General features: G+C 39.5%; 3 protein-coding genes across 4 annotated transcripts in view; 2 read left to right on the plus strand and 1 right to left on the minus strand.

Moving 5' to 3' along the window:
• SNAP23 (synaptosome associated protein 23) overlaps window positions 1-5,840 on the plus strand; it is a 22,377-nt gene extending 16,537 nt beyond the window's left edge. For both annotated transcript variants that reach the window (XM_042048233.1, XM_042048232.1), the window contains exon 8: window positions 3,114-5,840. In XM_042048233.1, coding sequence (XP_041904167.1) covers window positions 3,114-3,179 — 66 coding nt within the window. In that variant the 3' untranslated portion in view covers window positions 3,180-5,840. The remainder of the gene's footprint in view (window positions 1-3,113) is intronic.
• A 2,415-nt stretch (window positions 5,841-8,255) lies between these two features.
• Window positions 8,256-14,031, minus strand: LRRC57 (leucine rich repeat containing 57). Its single transcript, XM_042048231.1, has 6 exons — window positions 13,925-14,031; window positions 13,004-13,174; window positions 11,697-11,832; window positions 10,414-10,682; window positions 9,757-9,942; window positions 8,256-9,198 (listed from the first exon to the last, which is right to left on the minus strand). The coding sequence occupies exons 2-6, from the start codon at window positions 13,085-13,087 to the stop codon at window positions 9,157-9,159; spliced, it is 717 nt and encodes a 238-aa protein (XP_041904165.1). The 5' UTR covers window positions 13,088-13,174; window positions 13,925-14,031; the 3' UTR covers window positions 8,256-9,156.
• A 27-nt stretch (window positions 14,032-14,058) lies between these two features.
• On the plus strand, window positions 14,059-18,945 carry HAUS2 (HAUS augmin like complex subunit 2). Its single transcript, XM_042048230.1, has 6 exons — window positions 14,059-14,367; window positions 14,560-14,652; window positions 16,459-16,528; window positions 17,324-17,456; window positions 18,151-18,259; window positions 18,397-18,945. The coding sequence occupies exons 1-6, from the start codon at window positions 14,065-14,067 to the stop codon at window positions 18,544-18,546; spliced, it is 858 nt and encodes a 285-aa protein (XP_041904164.1). The 5' UTR covers window positions 14,059-14,064; the 3' UTR covers window positions 18,547-18,945.
• The last annotated feature ends 287 nt before the right edge of the window (window positions 18,946-19,232 follow it).

A 19,232-nucleotide genomic window follows, 5' to 3' on the forward strand; every position in this document is an offset into this window, starting at 1 on the left:
ATATATATATATATATATATATATATATATATATATATATATATATAGGGTACATATCTTAAAATTCAAATGCTTGAGTGTCAGGAAACCTAAATACACAGCACAGATTACTACTTACTCTGAAAACTAATGAACTTCATGGTATCAAAAGGACAAACATTTACTGGAGGTATACCTGGAGTTTTGTTGTTTGCAGGGAATTTTTTTTCTTATGGTAGAGAATAGGTAGTTTTAACAATAGCAAGGCTCTTCTGGAATTCCTAAAAAGTCACTGTAATGAAGGTAAAGTAAAACACAGGTAATTCATTGCCCTGATTCTTGTGGATGAATTAATATTGGGGCTGGGGAGACTTTGGAATTTGTAGGTAGACAGGGAGTTTGTAGGTGCACAGGGAAATGGTCTGCCCTCATCTGCACATGAAGTTAGTAATAGTAACTTTCTTTTTTAATATAATTTATTACTTAAGTGTTAGCTTCTCCAACCAGATTAAGCATATATAAATGTTTTGGGGAGGTTTCTTTCAAAGGGCAGCTTAATGAGAATATTAAGCCTATTTTAGAAATGCCCATATTCTGAAATGAGTAGAAGTTATTTTATAGGCATCCTGGTTGAGAAAGGAAGCAAAAGCTTTAATGAATAGTGTATATTAAAGATTTCAAAACGTAGAAGTGAACATGGATTACTGTGAAATTATAGTATTAAGACAAAATGGGAATTTTAAAATCTCATTGAAATGTGCAGTAGAGTTAAAAGCAAAAGGAACAGAATTCCTCTAGTTTGACAAAAGTGCTGGTTGTACCTGTGTCAGCATCTCAGTTTTGTCTAGTAATTAAGGGATTGTGGTATTGAGAAGGCAAATCAACATGGTTATATGAAAGGATGCCTTCACTGTTCCCTGAAACTGCACATCTGATTACCATGTTTAAAAAGTCAGACAGTTTAAAGTACACTAGAAAATTTCTTGGAATTTAAAATGAGGTGTGAAATTCTTACAACTTATAAAGCAGACTGAAAACTGCCTGGTCAAATAAACTGCAAGTGGGAATTATTGTTTTTAGCAATAGTGTTTCTAGTAGATTCAAGCATCTGTTTTGGCCTGATGCTGTTTTAGTTTAGTGATTTGAATAAATCTTGCTGACCAAGTCTTACTAACTTAATAACTAACTTAATTAAAATACAGTGTATACAAGTTAGAATTGCTTTACACAACAGAATAAAAATTAAAGTGCAGTTCTGGTTTTGAGACTGGCAACTTGTCTCAGGATATTTAAATTAATTCTTTGTAGGTTACGGGCGGGTTCGGTCGGGACGGATGGACGGTGACGAGAGATCTCTATAGTCAGATCTTGGGACACGTGGGGTTTATTGTAAAGGGCTTGGGTATAGGGGCACTGCTCAGAGCTGCCAGACTCAGCTCTGAGCAGGCCCAAGAAAGCAAGAGAGTAAATGGGAAAGAGAGAGAGAGAGAGAGAGAGTGTAAGAGCAAGAGTGGAGTGGAATGGAAGTAAGGAAAGGAAGGAATGGAAGTGTCCGAAGTCCTGGTTACAATACAATAAATCATCTTCTGTACTGAATATTCTAATTGTCACTAACCAATCTAATACAAGATACAAATCCTATAGCATTTACATACAGCCTATAAGAGTTCTTATATTACCATAGAGTGTTACATCTTAACTTCTAAAAACTACTCTTTGGACCCCTTCTGCTGAGCTAGTAGGGTCTGCTCTGACCCTTGGACCTGCCTGCAAGCAGAGGGTATTGTTCAATCAAGAGGGGATTACCTTCAGTTGGCCATACCATTGTTTTCCAGTTGTTCAGTAACTAAGACTTGGTATTTCAAAAGTGGCTTTCATTTCGGTGTTGCCTGTAGTTTTCATATTCCCAAAATCTTTTGTCAGGCAATCATATTTATAAGGCTTTCCTGTTTCATCTTCCCCAACAATTCTTTTATGCTGGTAACTTCTTAAATGTAGTGAACAGTATGGAAACCAAACCAAATGTCTGTAAATCTTCAAACAACAGTATCATGTAAAGAAATGAAGAGCAGTATTAAGCTTACCTTCAGAATAGAATTGATACTTATATTTTTTTAAAGATTCTGACTCACCTGGGAAATAGACTAGACTGGGTGACTTTTGGTAGTGTTATGCAGGACTCCTAGTCTGAATAAACCCATAATGAAGCTTACGTTACTGGCATTTTCTTAGAAGAAGATGTAGTAACTAGATTAGTGCTTTGAAAGTGGTGTTAACAGATTAGAGTCTCCCTTTTCTATAGTAGATTCTTGTCCTGCCCTTTCCCTTGACCCAAAAGGCAGGAAGGAGGGAACAGGAAGGGAAGGACTTGAACTGCAAATGTCCTTTGCCCAGCCCATTGCAATACAAAGGTGTGAAATGGCTAATACTTGACACAGGTTGAGTTTCTTAGGAGTTCTGCTCATGGTAAGGGCAGAAGCTAGTTTAGTGCTTATTATACTTCCTGCACATTCCCCACAGCACACTGCATAATTAGGGAATTACTTATAAACTCCTTATCATACCTATCAGTAAAACTATATTTTGACACTTGTTCAACCTAGATGCTGTGACCTCACTTTTGATGCTTTATTATAGTAAATTAAACAATAATAAAATCTAAAGCTTGTTCCTACAAATACCATGTTGTTACAATACTAGGACATTGGAGGGGGTGTGAATGAAAACTAGGGATTTGCACTAAGCAGAATAAATCTGACTTCATTCCCATAGGCCCAGTTGTGACTATTACTTCAGAGCAACCTTGTTGCTCTGTAGAGGTCCTTAAGATGTCTAAACACTGGGAGAGAATTTTTATTCCCTTGTTTTGTTAACATGCTTCCTGACCAGCTGAGGCAAGCTGGTGCTTTTCAAAAGTAGCTAAAGAGTAAAACCTACTTCTCCTGGTTGTTTCTGCCAAAATAGACAGCATATGCTGGCTAGGGAAAAAAAAAACTACTTCCAGCATACAGAAGTTGCTCCCCTTCTCTCTACCACAATGATGATACCTTGCAATTCAGAAGTTCATGTCAGTTTGAATTTTTAAATTGTTCTGCATCAAGTCTGCAAATGACCTATGAATTGCTCTCTTTCAGGCTGATACAAACAGGGAACGCATTGAGCAAGCCAACATCAGAGCCAAGAAACTAATTGAAAATTAAAGCCTGCTGTCATTGTTCAATGACAGCCTCTCCAGCTGCAAGCCACCATATTCATGGATCTGTGAGACTTCTATTCTGAAATAAGAGGGGCTGGGAAAAATGAAGCAGTACCCCTTCTGTAGGGATTAGTTTTCTTTTATTGCTTCATGTAAACATGGCCTTGACTCCAAGAAAGCAGCCAACTTCTTTCTACTCATCTGCCTTCACTTTCTTTACACTGCTCAGGGCTACAAGTGTTAGGGCTTTGAGAATCTTCTTGCATGTTTTATTACTCTTCCCAGTTTCTTTTTATTATTTTTTTTAAGTTTTATTTTCCTGCACCGAAAATTCAGTCCTTTATTGAAGTTGAACAAGCAGGGTAACCTGAATTCACAGTTGTGGAAAGTTGGAGAGGGCACTTTGCACTGTTTGAAATACCTCATAAGTTGAGTGTCTTCATTAAACTAGGGACTAGGTGAACATTGTCTGATTTGTATCTCTAGCATCTAACCATAGTTTTACAATCCAAACCACATGATTGGTTTGGAGTTGAATTTGTGGATCACAGAATTGAAGAGGCCCATTACTTACAACTTGTGGGTTGAGGGCTTTAAAACACTTCCTAAGCACATGAACTGTATGGTAATGGTAACCAGAGGGATATACAGGTTTCCATTTCTTTACTGTAAATTGACATTGGTTTGGAGGCCATGACTAATCATGCTGCATTGTTCTGATAATATTTGTTGTGTGTATATATATATCTGATCTAAACCCCATGCACACATGAGTAGAAGAAAATAAAACCATCTCTCCAAAGTATTTATTTGATGGAAAATTTTACACCCCTCATCTAAAAGTTAACTTTTAAGTGTTTGAATGATGCATCTGAACTGGAAGAAGCTGAGCAGAAAAGCATGCAGTTTGCTTGCATCCTGTATCTTATTCTCTTTTGGCCAGTTTTCACTGGAGTTCAGGTTATGCCTTTCTCCAGTGCAAAATAATGATTGAGATCTGGTGCAGAGTTTGCTCTCAGCAGTGACTTTGAGGGTGCTGCTTAAACCTACCAAACCCAGTGAAGCTTATTGTGAAAGTTCTTTGTCACAAGTCTGGAGGAAGCAGTAGCTATTTATGTATGCTAGTTCTAAATAAACTAGTTCTAAATAGATTCCTGACTGGTTTATTATTGCAGACTTTGGGACTGGCAATTGGAAATATTACATGTCCAACTTGCTTGCAAATAAAATATTCTTACTCTGTTGCAGAATAGAGGAGTTTCTGACCAGGTGAGGTAAAGTACTCTCCTGTGAAGAAAAATATTTTGGTTTTACTGTAATATGAAAATATTTTCTTGAAATATTGATAATAATTAAATTGCAAGTGACTTAGATATTTTTAAGTCCACCCAGCAGTATATTATGCCTGTTTTAAAGTTAAAAATGATGCTTTGGACTAACCTGTGATACTCAGTGTTGGATGGCAAAAATCTTCAAACCAAATTGATTGGAGGAATAATTAAAACTATTAGCATTATGGGGTGCTTTTTTGAAGGGCAGCCCACAAATACCCTGTAGGCACTAATATTGAACCCAAGTCAGAGGTGACACTAATCCACTGAAATGCAAGACAGTGTTTAAGTGTTCTGTTTTCTTTTTAGTAGAAATCCAGTCAGCACTACCAGTATATTTTCAGTTGACTCCCAGGACAACTTGATATTTAAAGAAAAAAAAACCAAAACCAACAACCACACGCACAAAAACCCACAACAGCCCACCAAACAAAAAACATAAACAACTGACCAAAGGATGGGGCAGCTGCATGTAAAACTAGGCCAGTGGCAGTTTGCCTTATGTGAGTAAGGTAAAGTCATTTTTAGGGGACTAGATATTTGAGTAATGTGAGTTGGCTCCTGTCTAGCTTCCGGTAATTGTTGGAATGCTAATGAATTTCAGAAGTTCACTAGCTACCTGATCAGTAAATGAAGATTATGTGCTTAAAAATACAAGTAGCAAAGAAGTACTTTTAAGAACATTGTGTAGTAAACTTCAAACAGCCACCTGCATAGGGACTTTGTATGCCCTTTTTTCCTTCTTAAAAACTTAGATTAACTTGAGGAATATTTGCTGCTAATTGTGAAAGCAAAGCATGTTATTTAATTGTGATTGTCTCCTGGAACAGAAGACCGAAGTGATTACCTTACTCTGCTTACACAGTGCAAGCCTGCTCTGTAGCATTTGGACATTGCAAACATTGGAATTTTCTTCTCCCCGGCCCTTGCAAGTCCTTGTTCTTGACTTGCCTGAGCTCTAACAATAAATGAGCATGTTGGCTGATAGAATGCTGTGATTAGTATATCAAAATTGTAATACTGCAATGAATATGACACAAGGAAGTAATTTCTGAGACTCTAGAGTATTATCGGAGTATCAATACTCTTTTGATGCAGCAAGAGCCAAATCTGTGAGGGAGTTGGTGCCTTTATGTTAGTCAAAAACAGTTTGCTTCTTTGATGTCTTACTGTTGTCTATAGAATAGATGCTTAATTTCCATGTCTATGGTATGAAATCAACACTTGTACATCTTTGTATGTCTGAATGCTATTAAGAATGAAGGTTTACAGTTTCTGCTTTTGATTGTTAAACTATATATTATGCACAAAAAATACATACTTTTATAATGGAATGTGTTTTAAAACTATTTTCTCTTAGAAATGTCTTTGTTTAGTTTCCTGTCCTTGAAAAACTTGGCAGAACTAGTTGCTGCTATGCAACTAGGAAGTTTCTCTTCTATTTTTATTTCACAGAAATCTCAAGGCTAAGAAAAGAATGGGTGTGGCTGGGAGGAGAGGAATATTTTGGTCTTTAACACTCTAGTTTTGATCCCTGCAAATCAACATCTCCTAAATTCAGTCTATGAACTGTGTCCATCTCTTCTTTGAAAGACCATGACATACATGGGAGTATACTTCAGGATGATAAAGGAACAAAGTAAAATAACTTAAAACTTTCTAGTTAAGTATTGGTAACAGATGCCTATCAAATAACAAGTCCAGTAGATGAAATGTAGTGATTTAACCTACTGCCAATGCAATTTCATTTGTGAGGCAATTTAAATTGTATTTTCTCTCATACTAGAGCCTCAGATTCCCAGAACACTCTTAAGAGGGAAGAGGTATGGGGGGAAATAGAGACTTTTGTTGACTTGCAACAGTTCTGAGCTGCAAGAGAGATTACCATACCTGGGAAGAGCTTGGAAGAAGTACTTCTAACATACTATATATCTACTCTATCTATATAACTAGGTAAAGAAACTAGGGACAGCCTGCTTACGTAACTATTATGAGGAGGCAGCACATGTTCCATGGGTATGCTTAAAGGACAATAATTGGTAAATTCAAGCTAGTCTACTCCTTGATGAAATACAGACTTTTAGCACAGCAGTAACTGTACTGTGAACTGCAGCACATGCTGCTTGTACAGCTACTTGCAGAACTCACCTCTGTGAAGGCTATATGGTGAAACAACTCACTGTTTACACCACACAATAACCCGCAGTTGCTAATTCACTTTTGCTGCACTTGAAGCAAAACAGTGTCTAAATGCTGGTTGAATAGATGGATGAAATATGTGTCTTACTGCAATGGAAAATTGGAGAGCAAGTGATACAGGTCTGAAACAAAATACATAAATGGTTTATATTGTTAACTAGGGTAATGTTCTACCTCAGTAAATCAAAAATTTAAAAGCTGCAAGCATGATTGTGCATGGAAATAAAATTGGTTTATAGCTTCACTTGTAGGGTGGGGGTGATGAGAAGGGAAAACAGGAAGTCCCAATATAAAACCATCAATAGGTTACAGAGTGCTGAAATATCTAGAACAGCATTCTACTCTGTGACTTAGTTACATTCATTGCAGTGAGTTAAAACAGGTAAGGGCATCAGTAAGTTATTTTTTCCTTGAAACAGAAATCAGTCTTCCTCTGTTCTGGAACAAGTTTAATTAATTAGGACTAACTCAATTCCAATCAGTATTTTACATGGTGCTTTCTCCATTTTGCTCTGCAAAAGCTTTGATAGCTGTCATAACTCCAAGGCAGCAAAGGAGCCTAACAGTGAGCAACTGAGAGGTTTCTAAATGTGCTAGTGATCAAGAAAAGAAATACTGACTTAATTAAATACTTCCCACAGTAGTAAGATATTTTTTTTATAGCAATGCTAACTCCATAATTTTCAACGATTGTGCTCTGCCATCTCTTCTTACACATTGTTGTTGAATAGAAAAAAAGAATCCTCATAAACACATGTTAAATGAGAGAAGCAGCATCTCGGAGCACAGATACTTTCAGTTAAAAAATAGTAAAACCAAAATGCCACCACAGCACAGTATTGCCAAGTGCATACATATTGATGATAGACCACCCCTTTGGTGAATACAAAGGGGGAATCTGCTAACAGTTAATTTGTTCTGTTGATGTCTCATGCACAGCAAATCTACAGGAAAAAAAAAGCTAGTACTTCAAATGGGATTTAGGTATCAAGTAGAAGGAGCTAAAATTTAGAACAAGTGTGGAGGCTTTATTCACTGCTCAAATTTGCATGTCATAATCTGTGGAATCTATTAGTATGAAGCTGAATAGATTTCTGATTATACAGGGCCTTGCATTATGGTAACATGTACATGTTCTTAAAGCAGTTTCCTGGTTATGTTTTGCAAAACAAAGTCTCATAAACATTGTCAGCTGACAGCTACTTCTGACAAGAAGCTAGTAGTTTTTTAATGAAATAATAGCTAGTACAACTGGTTCCCTGTTAAATGATGACTCACATCGATCCTTTGAATAAGGAGCTGATGTCCCCTAAAACACTCTTAAGTATTACTATGTAAGAATTGAAATAAGATGGCAACAGGGTCAGGGAACTAAATATGTCTCTGAGCATCACGAAAGAACCACTTATTGCTAGTCCTAATTATGGGTGTAATGTTGAGGTGTAGCTGTTACCAACAACTGACAGACTCAGGTAGCTAAATGAGGGCTTTCAGTGACATCTTAGTACTACCTATTAAAATGACAACAGTTACACCAAATAAACTTGAACTGATTTTTTGAAAATAATTTACTAAAATATACAAGTACATTTTCCTTTTCAGTATAAGTTACATAATTGCATACATTTTTAGCTCTTTCTAGGTGCTTTTGGTAATAAGGCAGCAGCAGTGGGCTGACAACTAAAACCTTCAGCATTGCTCTGTACACAAGGAGTCAGTGCAAGGATATTATATTTTCTAGCGATATACATTTTTACTGAATACACTGAAGATGAACCTAATTTTTATTTGATACAGCTCAAGCAAAAATGGACTGTAGTGCAATTCTTGCTTATGAGAAAAGAAAGCCTGTAGAGTTAAATATAAATAAAGGATGCTCAAACCACAATTTGTTTACTGGAAGCTGTTAATAAAACATTTAACTTAACCACAACTATTTGTGCTTCATAAAAAAAAAAAAAAACAAAACAAACTTATACAGGTTATAAACTAAAACCTCATTTGTAAAAGTTCTTCTCTGCAGAACAGTGCTTGCTGCAAGACATACAGTGCTTTGGTGGTAGAACTTCCATGTGCTATCATGGAAAAATGTTTCCAGAAGAAATAGTCCTCTTACAAATCAACAGCCAGCTTCCTGACAAAAGGGAACTGGCCACTTTGAAATGCTTGTTCCCTTTCTCTGTGATGGAACAAGCCCTGACAAAGGAGAACATGTACTGTGTTAAAAGCTATTGTGGCACAAAAATCAAAACTGGCCCCTGGGCAGGTTCATCAGTTCAATACTTAAATTCTCTAGTTCAAGTTTATTCAATGTGGCCTTAACAGGCTGTATCAGACTACTAGAAGAGGACTACTCTGATCATTTCCTTCATCAGTCTTGGTTTAAGTCAGTGAAGCAGACGCTTCTAATCTAGGTCTTCTTACTGGTAATATACAGGGTCAGAACAGCAATCATGCAAACTTCTTCTTTGTAGCTGTGAATCGTTCCATGTACTACAAAGAAAACAAAAAATATAAGATTTTCTCAGAAATTAATAGAGAATTCATTATTACTTAAAGCAGCTAAGCTTCTGCTCTAAGAGTCAAAAACAGTCTGCATCTAAAGCATATTTTTATATCCCAGGCATAACTATTAGAGCTTTCATTTCAAACAAAGACACCCCCCAAAAATTTCTGGCATTTGCTGCAATTCAGATTAATGGTCAAATCTCCAGTGTTAAGGATGAACTAATGCTAAATACTTACGAATGCTGTATAATACGAAGAATCCATTGGTTTTCATCCCATCAAAGTGAAGACACCTGTCATTATTAGCTACCCTTCAAAAGATGCTGATGAAAGAACATTGACCCTGAATCCTATGAGAAAGTTATCTTTGAAGAACTCTTGAAGTTGTTTTCAGAAGTTAGTTATGAATCCAGTAGCAATGACACTACCAACAGACTATTTAGTGCTTTTATTCACCAGCATAAATGCTTAGTATTCTGAGTAAGGACTTCACCAGGAGTTTCTTTAAAAAAAGAGACAAAAAACCAAAACCAAAACACAAACCTTGTCATAACCTTCCAGTTCTCTGAGTTTCTTGATTTCAAAGAGGTTGCCTTCTACTGCAAGCAGTGAGATCTGGGAATCACTGAGGATACTCTGAGGCAGCATGCTGAGTTCTAGACAGTTTTCTTCTAAACGCAAGACTTTGAGGCGTGGACAGTGGGAGATCTGAACGGAGATCTGGGAAATCTTGTGGAAATGAAAAGAGAAACGGGATTAAAATGGTAGTGATCAGTGATTATTAAAGTGATCTGTTTCAGACTTACACAGAACAATTGCCATATTGTAAATGTAAACTATACTGTACTAATAGTAAGTACTTAAAAATAATACATAAGTAACAAATGATCAAAAATCAAAATAACTTTTTTTTATTCCATGATGACAAGCAACCTACACATCTGTTTGTCACATTCCTGCTCAAGAACTGTTCAAATCATTTTCTGCATGACTAAATTCAGGATTTTTTAGTTAATCAAATCAGGCAGTTGGATATATTGGTACACAAATTCTAGTTATGATTCCTCATTTGTGTTGTGTTCAGGAGATGTCTTTTAGCTATAAAGTTTTGATGGTCTCATCCTATGTTCCATGGCTGTATTAAGTCTAAGGTAAACCATGTCCTAAATCTACATGCCCACAACATCTCAGTTACCAGACCTGATTCTGATTCAAATTGAGTTCGATAGCCTGCAGTTCTCCCACAGTGTCAGGCACATTTTGGATCTGGTTTTTTGAAAGATCGACCACATCCAAATGGCGAAGACCAGAGAGTTGTGTAGGCACAGTCCGAAGCTGGTTTCCAGAGAGGCTTAGGGTTTTGAGAGCTGAAAGTTGTCCAAATGCAGCTGGTAGCTGCCTCAAGTGATTGCCATTCAGGTGTAGTGTTTCCAGTTTTTTCAGTTTACACAGCTCCTCAGGTAAAGCAGCTACAGAAAAATGACAGAAGAGCATATGACCTAAAAAGCAGTAAACATGCATACCCATTTAGTTCAAATAAGCTTCTGCATGAAGAACAGTGCTATTTAAGTAATTTCTCACTGAATTCCTCCCCATTTTCCAGTGAAGGCACAGATCCCTGCACAGAAACTTAAGCCCAGAGATGATACATGCTTTTTAACCATCTTCCACAATCTGCAGACAAGGCAGACATTCAAATCACAATCTGCAATCACTATTCAGGAGACTTTAGCCTGTCAGTTATAGTCCTTACTAACACTCTGCCAACAGGTTCTATGACACTTGAAAACCCACAAAATTCACAGCTTCACCTTTGCCCTTTAAAGGTATTACTCGCTCAGAAGTAAGTTATGAGATAATTCATAGTGTCATACCAGCATACAAACCTCACCAAGTAAGGTCTGCTGGCTTGCATCTGCTGCGAGGGATGATCCATTCATCCCTCTTTCCACCTACACATGAGTATAATCTCTAACATTCCTGAGCTGCACTACAGAGTCAGTGAGGTTCGTAAATTAGCTCCATTTTTTCAAAAAGGCAAATAATACATAATTAATGCATAAAACCCCTAGTTTCTTCATTGTGATTTTTCCATAATGATGGATGTTTAACAGAAACAGTAACAACCACTGAATGGCCAGCAACATTGTCTACATATGATCTTCATTACCTGTTCTCTAGGCAAGTAGTAAACCATCTGACACTGTTAAACCTTCACGTCAGGTAAATCACAGCACAAAACCTCTATGGGTTTAAGTATTCACGTGTCATTGCAAAATTAATAATACACTAAGTGGCAACTAGTTTTGTAGAATTTATGATTTAGAGGTTTTTATCCTGTACATGAATTCCAAAGATTTCAGTTTAAGTGACTAAACTCCCTGTTTACATCTTGTGAGAGTTAAATAATTAAATTTCGTTTTCGATAGAGAAAACAACTTATTATTTTAAAAATCAGTGGAGATATTAATTAGCAGGCATACTCAGTTTGTTGTTGTTTAGAGCAAGGCTCTTCAAAAAGGAAAATTTTCCAATGAGAGGTGGCAAGAGCTCTATTTTGTTGTTCGACAAGTCTATTGTCCTTAAGTTGCTTGTTAGCTTCTGCAGATCTTCAGGAAACTATGGGGGGGAAAAGATACAGCGTTTAAATAGTTGATAAAAAGTTGAATTTTCACGTCATACAGCTTAAAATTTTAATTGTACGACTGTTACATACTGTCATATGTATCACAATGTCCAATCACCACAGCGCAATTGGCAAATTTGTTCAATGCATATTTTTTAAAATATTATTTCATCTGGGGTAGGGAAAAGGGGTATAAACAAAACACTAACATCTAGAAAGAGTAGTTTTTCATCCAAATAAGTAAAATTAAAAACATTACATTTTCATCCTCTTACGTGCTTCTCTTAAACATGCCTGTCATTTAAAATACTCTACACCTAGTTAATGCCTCTATATTTTAGCAGAGGATGATTTGAAAATTTTTCTCCTGCTTCCCTTTTTAAGTAATTATGTATACCATTTTCCTTACTCTTGTTTACATCCTGTACCACTTTGGTACTGAGTCTTGGCACTCAGGTGAAAAAAAGAAAAACCTGACAATCACCATCAAGGAGTCCTGGCGAATAAGCCAGTGGTTTTGATTCTCCTTTGGCTTGACAGAGAAAAAGTGAAGAGAGGAGGTAGGACAGTGGAAGAAAGCATGTTAGAAAAGTCTTGGAAAATTACTGCAATATAGAGGGTTTTTTGGCTATCCTGCAAATCGTTGCTGGATTTATGGTTCCAGGACATTCTGTGTTTTTCTGGAGTTGAGTCTAAGTTAAGATAATTTCCAATATAATAAACTTTCGTGATGCTTGCTGCCAGCCCAATGAAAAGCCTGTACAGACTATTCATATGGCTACAATTAAATACAACAGAAGTATCTAAATGTCACAAATTGTGGAGTACCTTTCTGAGCAACAATATGGTTATAAAATTTACATTTTCCCCCTCAAGTTTACAGACATTTTCTAAAAGCACAACATCAAAACTAGTACTTCTTGAAGATATACATACTGTAAAGCATAAGCTCACAAGTATATAAGTGCCCTGAGAGATAAATCCTCAATCAGAAGACAAGGCAAGCAAAAGTGAAAAAAAACCCAACAAAACTTGAAATATTTTCCATGACTGTTTACAAGAAATACAGGTATGCAACTGCATTATGACAGTGAAGTGGGAATTTCTCTCCCAAAGTGTCAGTCATACACACAAACAGCCATGTTTCCCCCCCCAGTACATTACCTCAGTAAGTCCCTTTCCCGTTAGCTGAAACACACCAGTTTTCTGTGCTGTCTCCAGGTGGGCTTTCAGTGCACTATTTCCCATCCTAACAGTTCTCTGTCAAGCACACGGAGTTCAAGTAATGGTGTCAGCCAGTTTTACTCTGTGCTAGAGAACTGCAATGCAAAATCTCTGCAATAAAGCAAATGTAAAAAGTCATTTTACGTGCATTGTCCCCAACACTACAAGCATTCTGACACATTGAACCATTTCACTGCTGCGTTTTCATCTTCCTCATAGCTAGAACCTAGAAGTCTAAAGGTTTACCTAGATTTACCTAGATTAAGCAGATTTACCTACATTACAGCAGTTTGATTACTGAAATGATGCAACAAACAGAGTTAAAACGAAGTGGGAAAACTGCACATTTTCCACATTTTGCCTCTTTCGAGACCCCGCAGCATAAGGAGATTCTCCACGTAGACGGGCTGTGATTTCTGTGGCATCTATCAGCGCTGGCCTGCCGACACTGCTACTGTTTTATTTGGGTTTTTATTTGGGTTTTATTTGGGTTTTATTCTATTTAGAGAACTGACTCCTCTGCCGTGACTCTTAGCAGACACACGACACCCACCTCCGTAACCCCAGGCGGGTTTAATCCCAGGGCGCACGAGTCACAGGCCCGGGATTAGTGCCGGGTTCGCAGCCGGGCGGTGGGGAATGAAGCCTCGGGGACAGCACGTAATCAGCCGCGACGGGGAGCCCGACAGGAGATGCGCCCCGTGCCGCAGCGGGCGCCCCGGCAAGGGGCCAGGCCAGCCCTGACCGGCTGCAGGCCGCGGTCCCCCCGCCCCAACCCCGCCCGGCTGCTCCGGCCCCGACCCCAGCACCGTCGGAGGCCGCCGGGCCCGGCCCGGCCCGGCTCGGCTCGGCTCAACCAACCTGTCCGGGCGCCGCTGGCAGACACTCCGCGGCGGCGAAGCCCCGGCTCGTCCCCCGCGCTCCGCCCTTCCAGAACCGCCGCTCCAGCAGCGCCCGCCCGGAACCGGACGCGAGTCACCGCCGTTCCTGCCACGCCCGTCATGGCGGCCCCCAGGCGCTCCCGGCCGCCGCCGCCACTGCGAGACGCCGGGAGTCCGCCCGTGGAGGCCGCCAGCCCCAGCCCCGGGCCCGGGCCCCGGCCCCGCGGAGCGAGCGACCCCGAGCTCGAGTCCGATTCCGAGCTCGATGGCGACCCCGAGCTGGAGCTGGAGTGGAGCGCGTGGCTCGACGTGGAGAGCGATGAGGAGCAGGGCGGCGGCGAGCCCTGGCCCTGGGAGCCCGGGCAGCGCTCGGCGGCGGCCGTGCTGCTGGAGCGGTGCTTGGCGGCGGGCGCCGTGAGCCAGGTACCGCCCGGGCCCGGCGGCCGCGGGGCGGCGCCGCGGAGTAGCGTGACTTAGGCGTTGTTCGGGTGAATTGTGCTGTATTGCGGAGCGCAGCAGAGGAACAACTTCAAACTGTGGAAGACTTATTATGGCGCATTTGCTCGGTACTTTCTTGCTACTGATTGCATTTTTCCTGTTGTCTTACTTTCAAAGGAGGCTTTGGATTTAACTAGTAGAAGAACGCCATGCTTTGCAAAATTCTCAGAGATGGAAGAAATGGTAAACACGGAAGCTGAAATCAATGAGGTACAGCCTTTACTATTGCCAGTGTGCACTCAGCACTTTGATACCTGGCGGTAATCCAGGGCTCTGATGAAGTATCAGACTGCCACGTGCCATGATGTCTCATGTTTTGAGGGGTTTTTTAACAGTTCAGCTGTTTAACAGTTGGCACTTTTTTCCCCAGTGGACTGAGTTGTCATCAAGAAAAGAACAAAACTGTGAAACAAAAGTTTTAGGAATAAGTAGAAGGACTCAGCAGGCTGCACCTTTGACTAAATTGTTTCCTGAAGTTTTCTAAGGAAACTGAACAATAAAGAATATGTAGTTGACTTCAAGTCACAAAAATTTGCCTCTTTATAGGCAATTTTGTTGGTTAGCCGGCAGTAATCTCAGACATTTCCTACTGCCTGAACCAGCTGCTGCCTTGTATTTTATAATGTTGGTTTAGACATTACATAGACTATGAAACTGCTTTGCAAGACATGTAAGTAGGAGAGACATGGGTTTGAAGGGTAGACTATCCAGTGATTACAGAATTGGCAGAATGGACACAGCTAGAGAGTTGTGGTCAATGGCTCTATGTCCAGCTGAAGGCTGGTGACCAGTGGTATCTGGGCTCTGTCCTGGGACCGATGCTCTTCAATATCTTTATCAATGGCGTAGACAGGGATCAGTGCACCCTCAGCAAGTTTGCAGATTACATTAAGCTGAGAGGAGCACTGGACACAACAGAAGGATGGGATGCCATCCAGAGGACTGGGCAAGCTTGAGAAGTAGCCGCACAAGAACCTCATGAGCCTCAACAAGACCAAATGTGGGGTCCTGCACCTGGGTCAGGGCAATCCCAGACATGAATACAGACCAGGAGATGAACTTATTGGGAGCAGCACTGTGGAGAAGGACTTGGGATGAAAAGTTAGACATGACCTAGCAACATGCAGTCACAGCCCAGAAAACCAACAACATCAGGGGCTGCATCAAAAGCAGCGTGGCCAGCAGGGCAAGGGAGGGGATTCACCTCTTCTGCCCTTGTGGGACCCCACCTGAAATGCTGTGTCCAGGTCTGGGATCCTCAGGACAGGAAAGAGGTGAACGTGTTGGAGCAGTTCCAGAGGAGGGCCATGAAGATGATCCAGGGGCTGGAACATTTCTCCTACAAACACAGGCTGAGAGAGCATGGATTGTTCAGCAGCCATCCAGTACTTAAAGGGGGCTTAAAAAGTGAGGGAGAGTGGCTTTTTACACAAGCAGATAATGCTAGGACAAGGGGGAATGGTTTTAAACTAAAAGAAGATAGATTAGATTAGATCAGATATTAGGAAAACGTGCTTTACTGTGAGGGTGGTGAGACACTGGAACAGGTTGCCCAGAGAAGTTGTGGATGCCCCATCCCTGAAAGTGTTCAAGGCCAGGTTGGATGGCGCTCTGAGCAACCTGGTCTAGCAGGTGATATCCCTGCCGATTGGCAGGGGTTTGGAACTAGATGATCTCTAACGGCCCTTCCAACCCAAGCCATTCTATCATAAATTCTGTGGTTTAGGAATGAATTGCAAGATCTGTCTTTTCCAGCACAAATCACCAAATTATTTAAGTTGGTCTTTTTAAACAGTCTTTTTCTTGTTGACCAAAAAAGCCCCACCTAGTAGTAGACACTCTCTGGAGAGCAGGGTAACACGTTCTTGTGGTAATGCTTGCTCTCTTTCGTCCACATGCTCTCTCCTATGCTGCCACTTTCTGCCTTTCTACTTCCTCCTCCACCCCACGAGAGTCAACAATATCTGGATAAGTATGTTAAAAATGCACTTTCATTTGATGCTATTATTGTTGTAGATAAAACTGGAAACTGAAATGATGCAGTTGGAGAATGAGACAGCAGACATTACTCACCATTTTCACTTAGGTAAGTGCAGTTGTACCGTAGAAAAACCACGAGTCTCAAATTAGCAGCAGATTAATGTTTCTTCTGAGTACATGACAATTCCAGAAGTTATTGCAGCAGTCGTCTCTGAATAATTGTTAGAGGTGGTAGGTGTTTCATTAACATCTAAAGCATGTTTCCATACTATTTGAACTTGCACTCTCTACAGTCTTAGTAGAAGCTCTGTGTGTAACTCATTCTCCAAAACAGTGTGGGAGGTGTGGTCAGCTCTCCAGGGTCAGTGGAGCATCAGCTCTGAGATCATCAGTAACCATTGGCCTGCATGTGCTACTCTGTTTGTTTTCCAGAAACTCCGTGTGTTTCTGCTGCATCTCTCTCCCCCTAAACTTAAATTTATAATTCAGCACTTGGGGAGCATATGTGTTCATCTATTATTTCACACTTTTCCACTATGATTTTATGGGTACTTAGAAGCATTCTAGCCTGCCACTGTTAGGGTAGGGTAGTGAAATCTATTGCAATACTTCAATGCTATGGTATAGTTTAAGAAGTTGACTTCATCTCAAAGAGAATTTACTTAAGAATATGGATAATGTAAAACAACATATCTATATCTCTAAAAAGTAGTTATGGTGACTTTGAGTGCATGCTGATACTAAATCATGTATGCTCCAGCAAAAGCCATTCTGATTAGTGTCTGTCTTGAATGTAAGCTGTCCATTGCAATAGATCAGTGTTTTTCTTTCTGTCTGCTGGACAGATTTTGCTCTTGTTTTAGCAGGACAATAGGTTCAACTTTGCAATTTTATTTTACAGGGAAAAAGTGCGAAATTTTGGAAGATATGAACAGGCACCTGGAAGCCATACTGAAAGAGAAGAGGGCTCTCAGAAAGAGGCTGATAAAACACAGATGTCAAGAGAGCCTGCCTATTGAGGCTACTTTTCACAAGTAGGCACACAGAAAAGAATTGTTCTTGTATGCATGAGTCCAAATTAATTTGAACTAGTAGACAGTAAAAATCCCATGCTTTCATTAATTTTTCCCCTGATAAAAATAGACATAAAAAGTGATAGCAGAACCTCAGCTAAAAGCTAGTAGTTTACTCACTGATAAATTCGTAGGAAGGTAGTAATACATATTTTATGAATATTTACTTAGGTTTTTGGTCTTGTCTTCAGAAGTCTACAGAACAAGTTGTGATGTATTGTTTTAAACAAATGTGCTACATGCTGAGTTTGTTATGCTTCTCCCAAGCAGTTGTTACTTTAGCACTGGGTGTCTTCCTACCACTGTTGCTTGCTTAGAGCTAAGCATGAATGATTCCCAGACACGCATAGTGCATGTTTTAAAAGTATAGTCCTTCTTCTTATGGTCTAAAAATCTAGCCCAAGTACTGAAGAAGTGGCTAGTCATTTCTGTAATTCCTGCCCTGCTTGTTGCTAAGAGTCATGCAAGCTAACAAGCTAACTCTTGTTGCTAAGAGTCATGCAAGAAGTGTAATTGCAGAAAAATTAATTAGATGTTAAGGAACTTGCATAAAGCTGGAGAAGGGGACTAAGGAAAGCAGGGCAATGAAAAAAGAGCTTATAGGTATTAAATTCTTGTTGTTTAGCGCAACCTTTGAGCTCATTTTTGGTTACAGGTGTATAGTAGAGTTGCTGACAGAGGCTGTGACTTTCATTGAGAAGCTTGAAAGCCATTTGCAGTCTGTAAGAAGCATGCCTCAGATATCACATATGATGAACAATATGGTGAGTAGTAAAAGAACTGAACCTGCTGTCTTCTCTAGCATGAAAAATGCAATGCTGTTTGGTTATTTGAGTTACTTTTATGTCCTGATAGACTGATAGGATGTATAGAGATTAAATCCAACCCTTTTCTGTTTCAGGACACCACTTTGTCAAAAACAGAGGTGCTCATGATAGAGTTGGAGGAGCTAACAGAGCAAATACTGAAATGGGAAAAACTGCAAAAGGAAGTGTATTCTAACAACGTATGCAATACTGCTGACTTGGACTTTGGCTTATCTTTAACCTAACAAATCATTTTTCTCAAATAGGATGACTATTCAAAGAACTACCTTCTTAGGGTCTTCTGTGAAAACTGCAACATGGGTGTCTTTTAATCCAACAGAGACTTTGTAGGTAGTTATATTTCTGTTATTAAGTAACAGTTCTCCAACTATTTACAAAATAAAAGGACAATAAGCAGTAGCTCATAGGAAGACAGGGTGCTGAGAAGCCTGTTAAGGAGTTCCTTTTTGAAATAGTTGGATTGGAGTCCCTTGGAAGCCTGTATGTTCAATGGAAAATTGCTTTGATATTTCTTTTGCACTTGCTATAGTATCTTTATTCATTTTTGTAAGCATCTTGATAAAACACTGTATTTTGTACATCACCATGAAACTTCAATAAAAGCACTAGATTTCAAAAGCTCAGTTTCTTGCTTTTAATTTTGTTATAAAATCTTAGGTCCAAGCTTATGTTTCCGTAGGAGTTCCAATCAAGAAATTTAATTAGTTTTAAATTACAGTTTATTGTGACTGATGTGGTTTTGTGGGAAAGCAGGGAATGGACTTGGTGATATATGGCAGGTCTACTGATTTGCAAACCATGCTTCAATGATAGCAAATATATTCTCGATATTCAATGATATAAATATGTTGTTCAGATTTTCTGTTGCTTTCCCTATTTTTGGTGTCCCACTTAGAATAAAACTCTTGTT

This window comes from Corvus kubaryi, unplaced genomic scaffold (assembly GCF_017639235.1).
Source record: "Corvus kubaryi isolate FWS band 111438036 unplaced genomic scaffold, C.kubaryi_AGA036_p1.0 66, whole genome shotgun sequence".
In the NCBI taxonomy this organism is placed as follows: domain Eukaryota; kingdom Metazoa; phylum Chordata; class Aves; order Passeriformes; family Corvidae; genus Corvus; species Corvus kubaryi.

What these genes read in the sequence shown, in the direction of transcription:
- LRRC57 (XM_042048231.1), bottom strand. Translation starts at nt 13,087, where the DNA reads ATGGGAAATAGTGCACTGAAAGCCCACCTGGAGACAGCACAGAAAACT. An exon ending in CGGGAAAGGGACTTACTGAG is followed by an intron (nt 11,833 to 13,003) that starts GTAATGTACTGG and finishes TCCCCCCCATAG; the next exon opens with TTTCCTGAAGATCTGCAGAA. An exon ending in AACTGGAAGGTTATGACAAG is followed by an intron (nt 9,199 to 9,756) that starts GTTTGTGTTTTG and finishes TTTTCTTTGTAG; the next exon opens with TACATGGAACGATTCACAGC.
- HAUS2 (XM_042048230.1), top strand. Translation starts at nt 14,065, where the DNA reads ATGGCGGCCCCCAGGCGCTCCCGGCCGCCGCCGCCACTGCGAGACGCC. An exon ending in TACTCACCATTTTCACTTAG is followed by an intron (nt 16,529 to 17,323) that starts GTAAGTGCAGTT and finishes TTTATTTTACAG; the next exon opens with GGAAAAAGTGCGAAATTTTG. An exon ending in CACATATGATGAACAATATG is followed by an intron (nt 18,260 to 18,396) that starts GTGAGTAGTAAA and finishes TTTCTGTTTCAG; the next exon opens with GACACCACTTTGTCAAAAAC.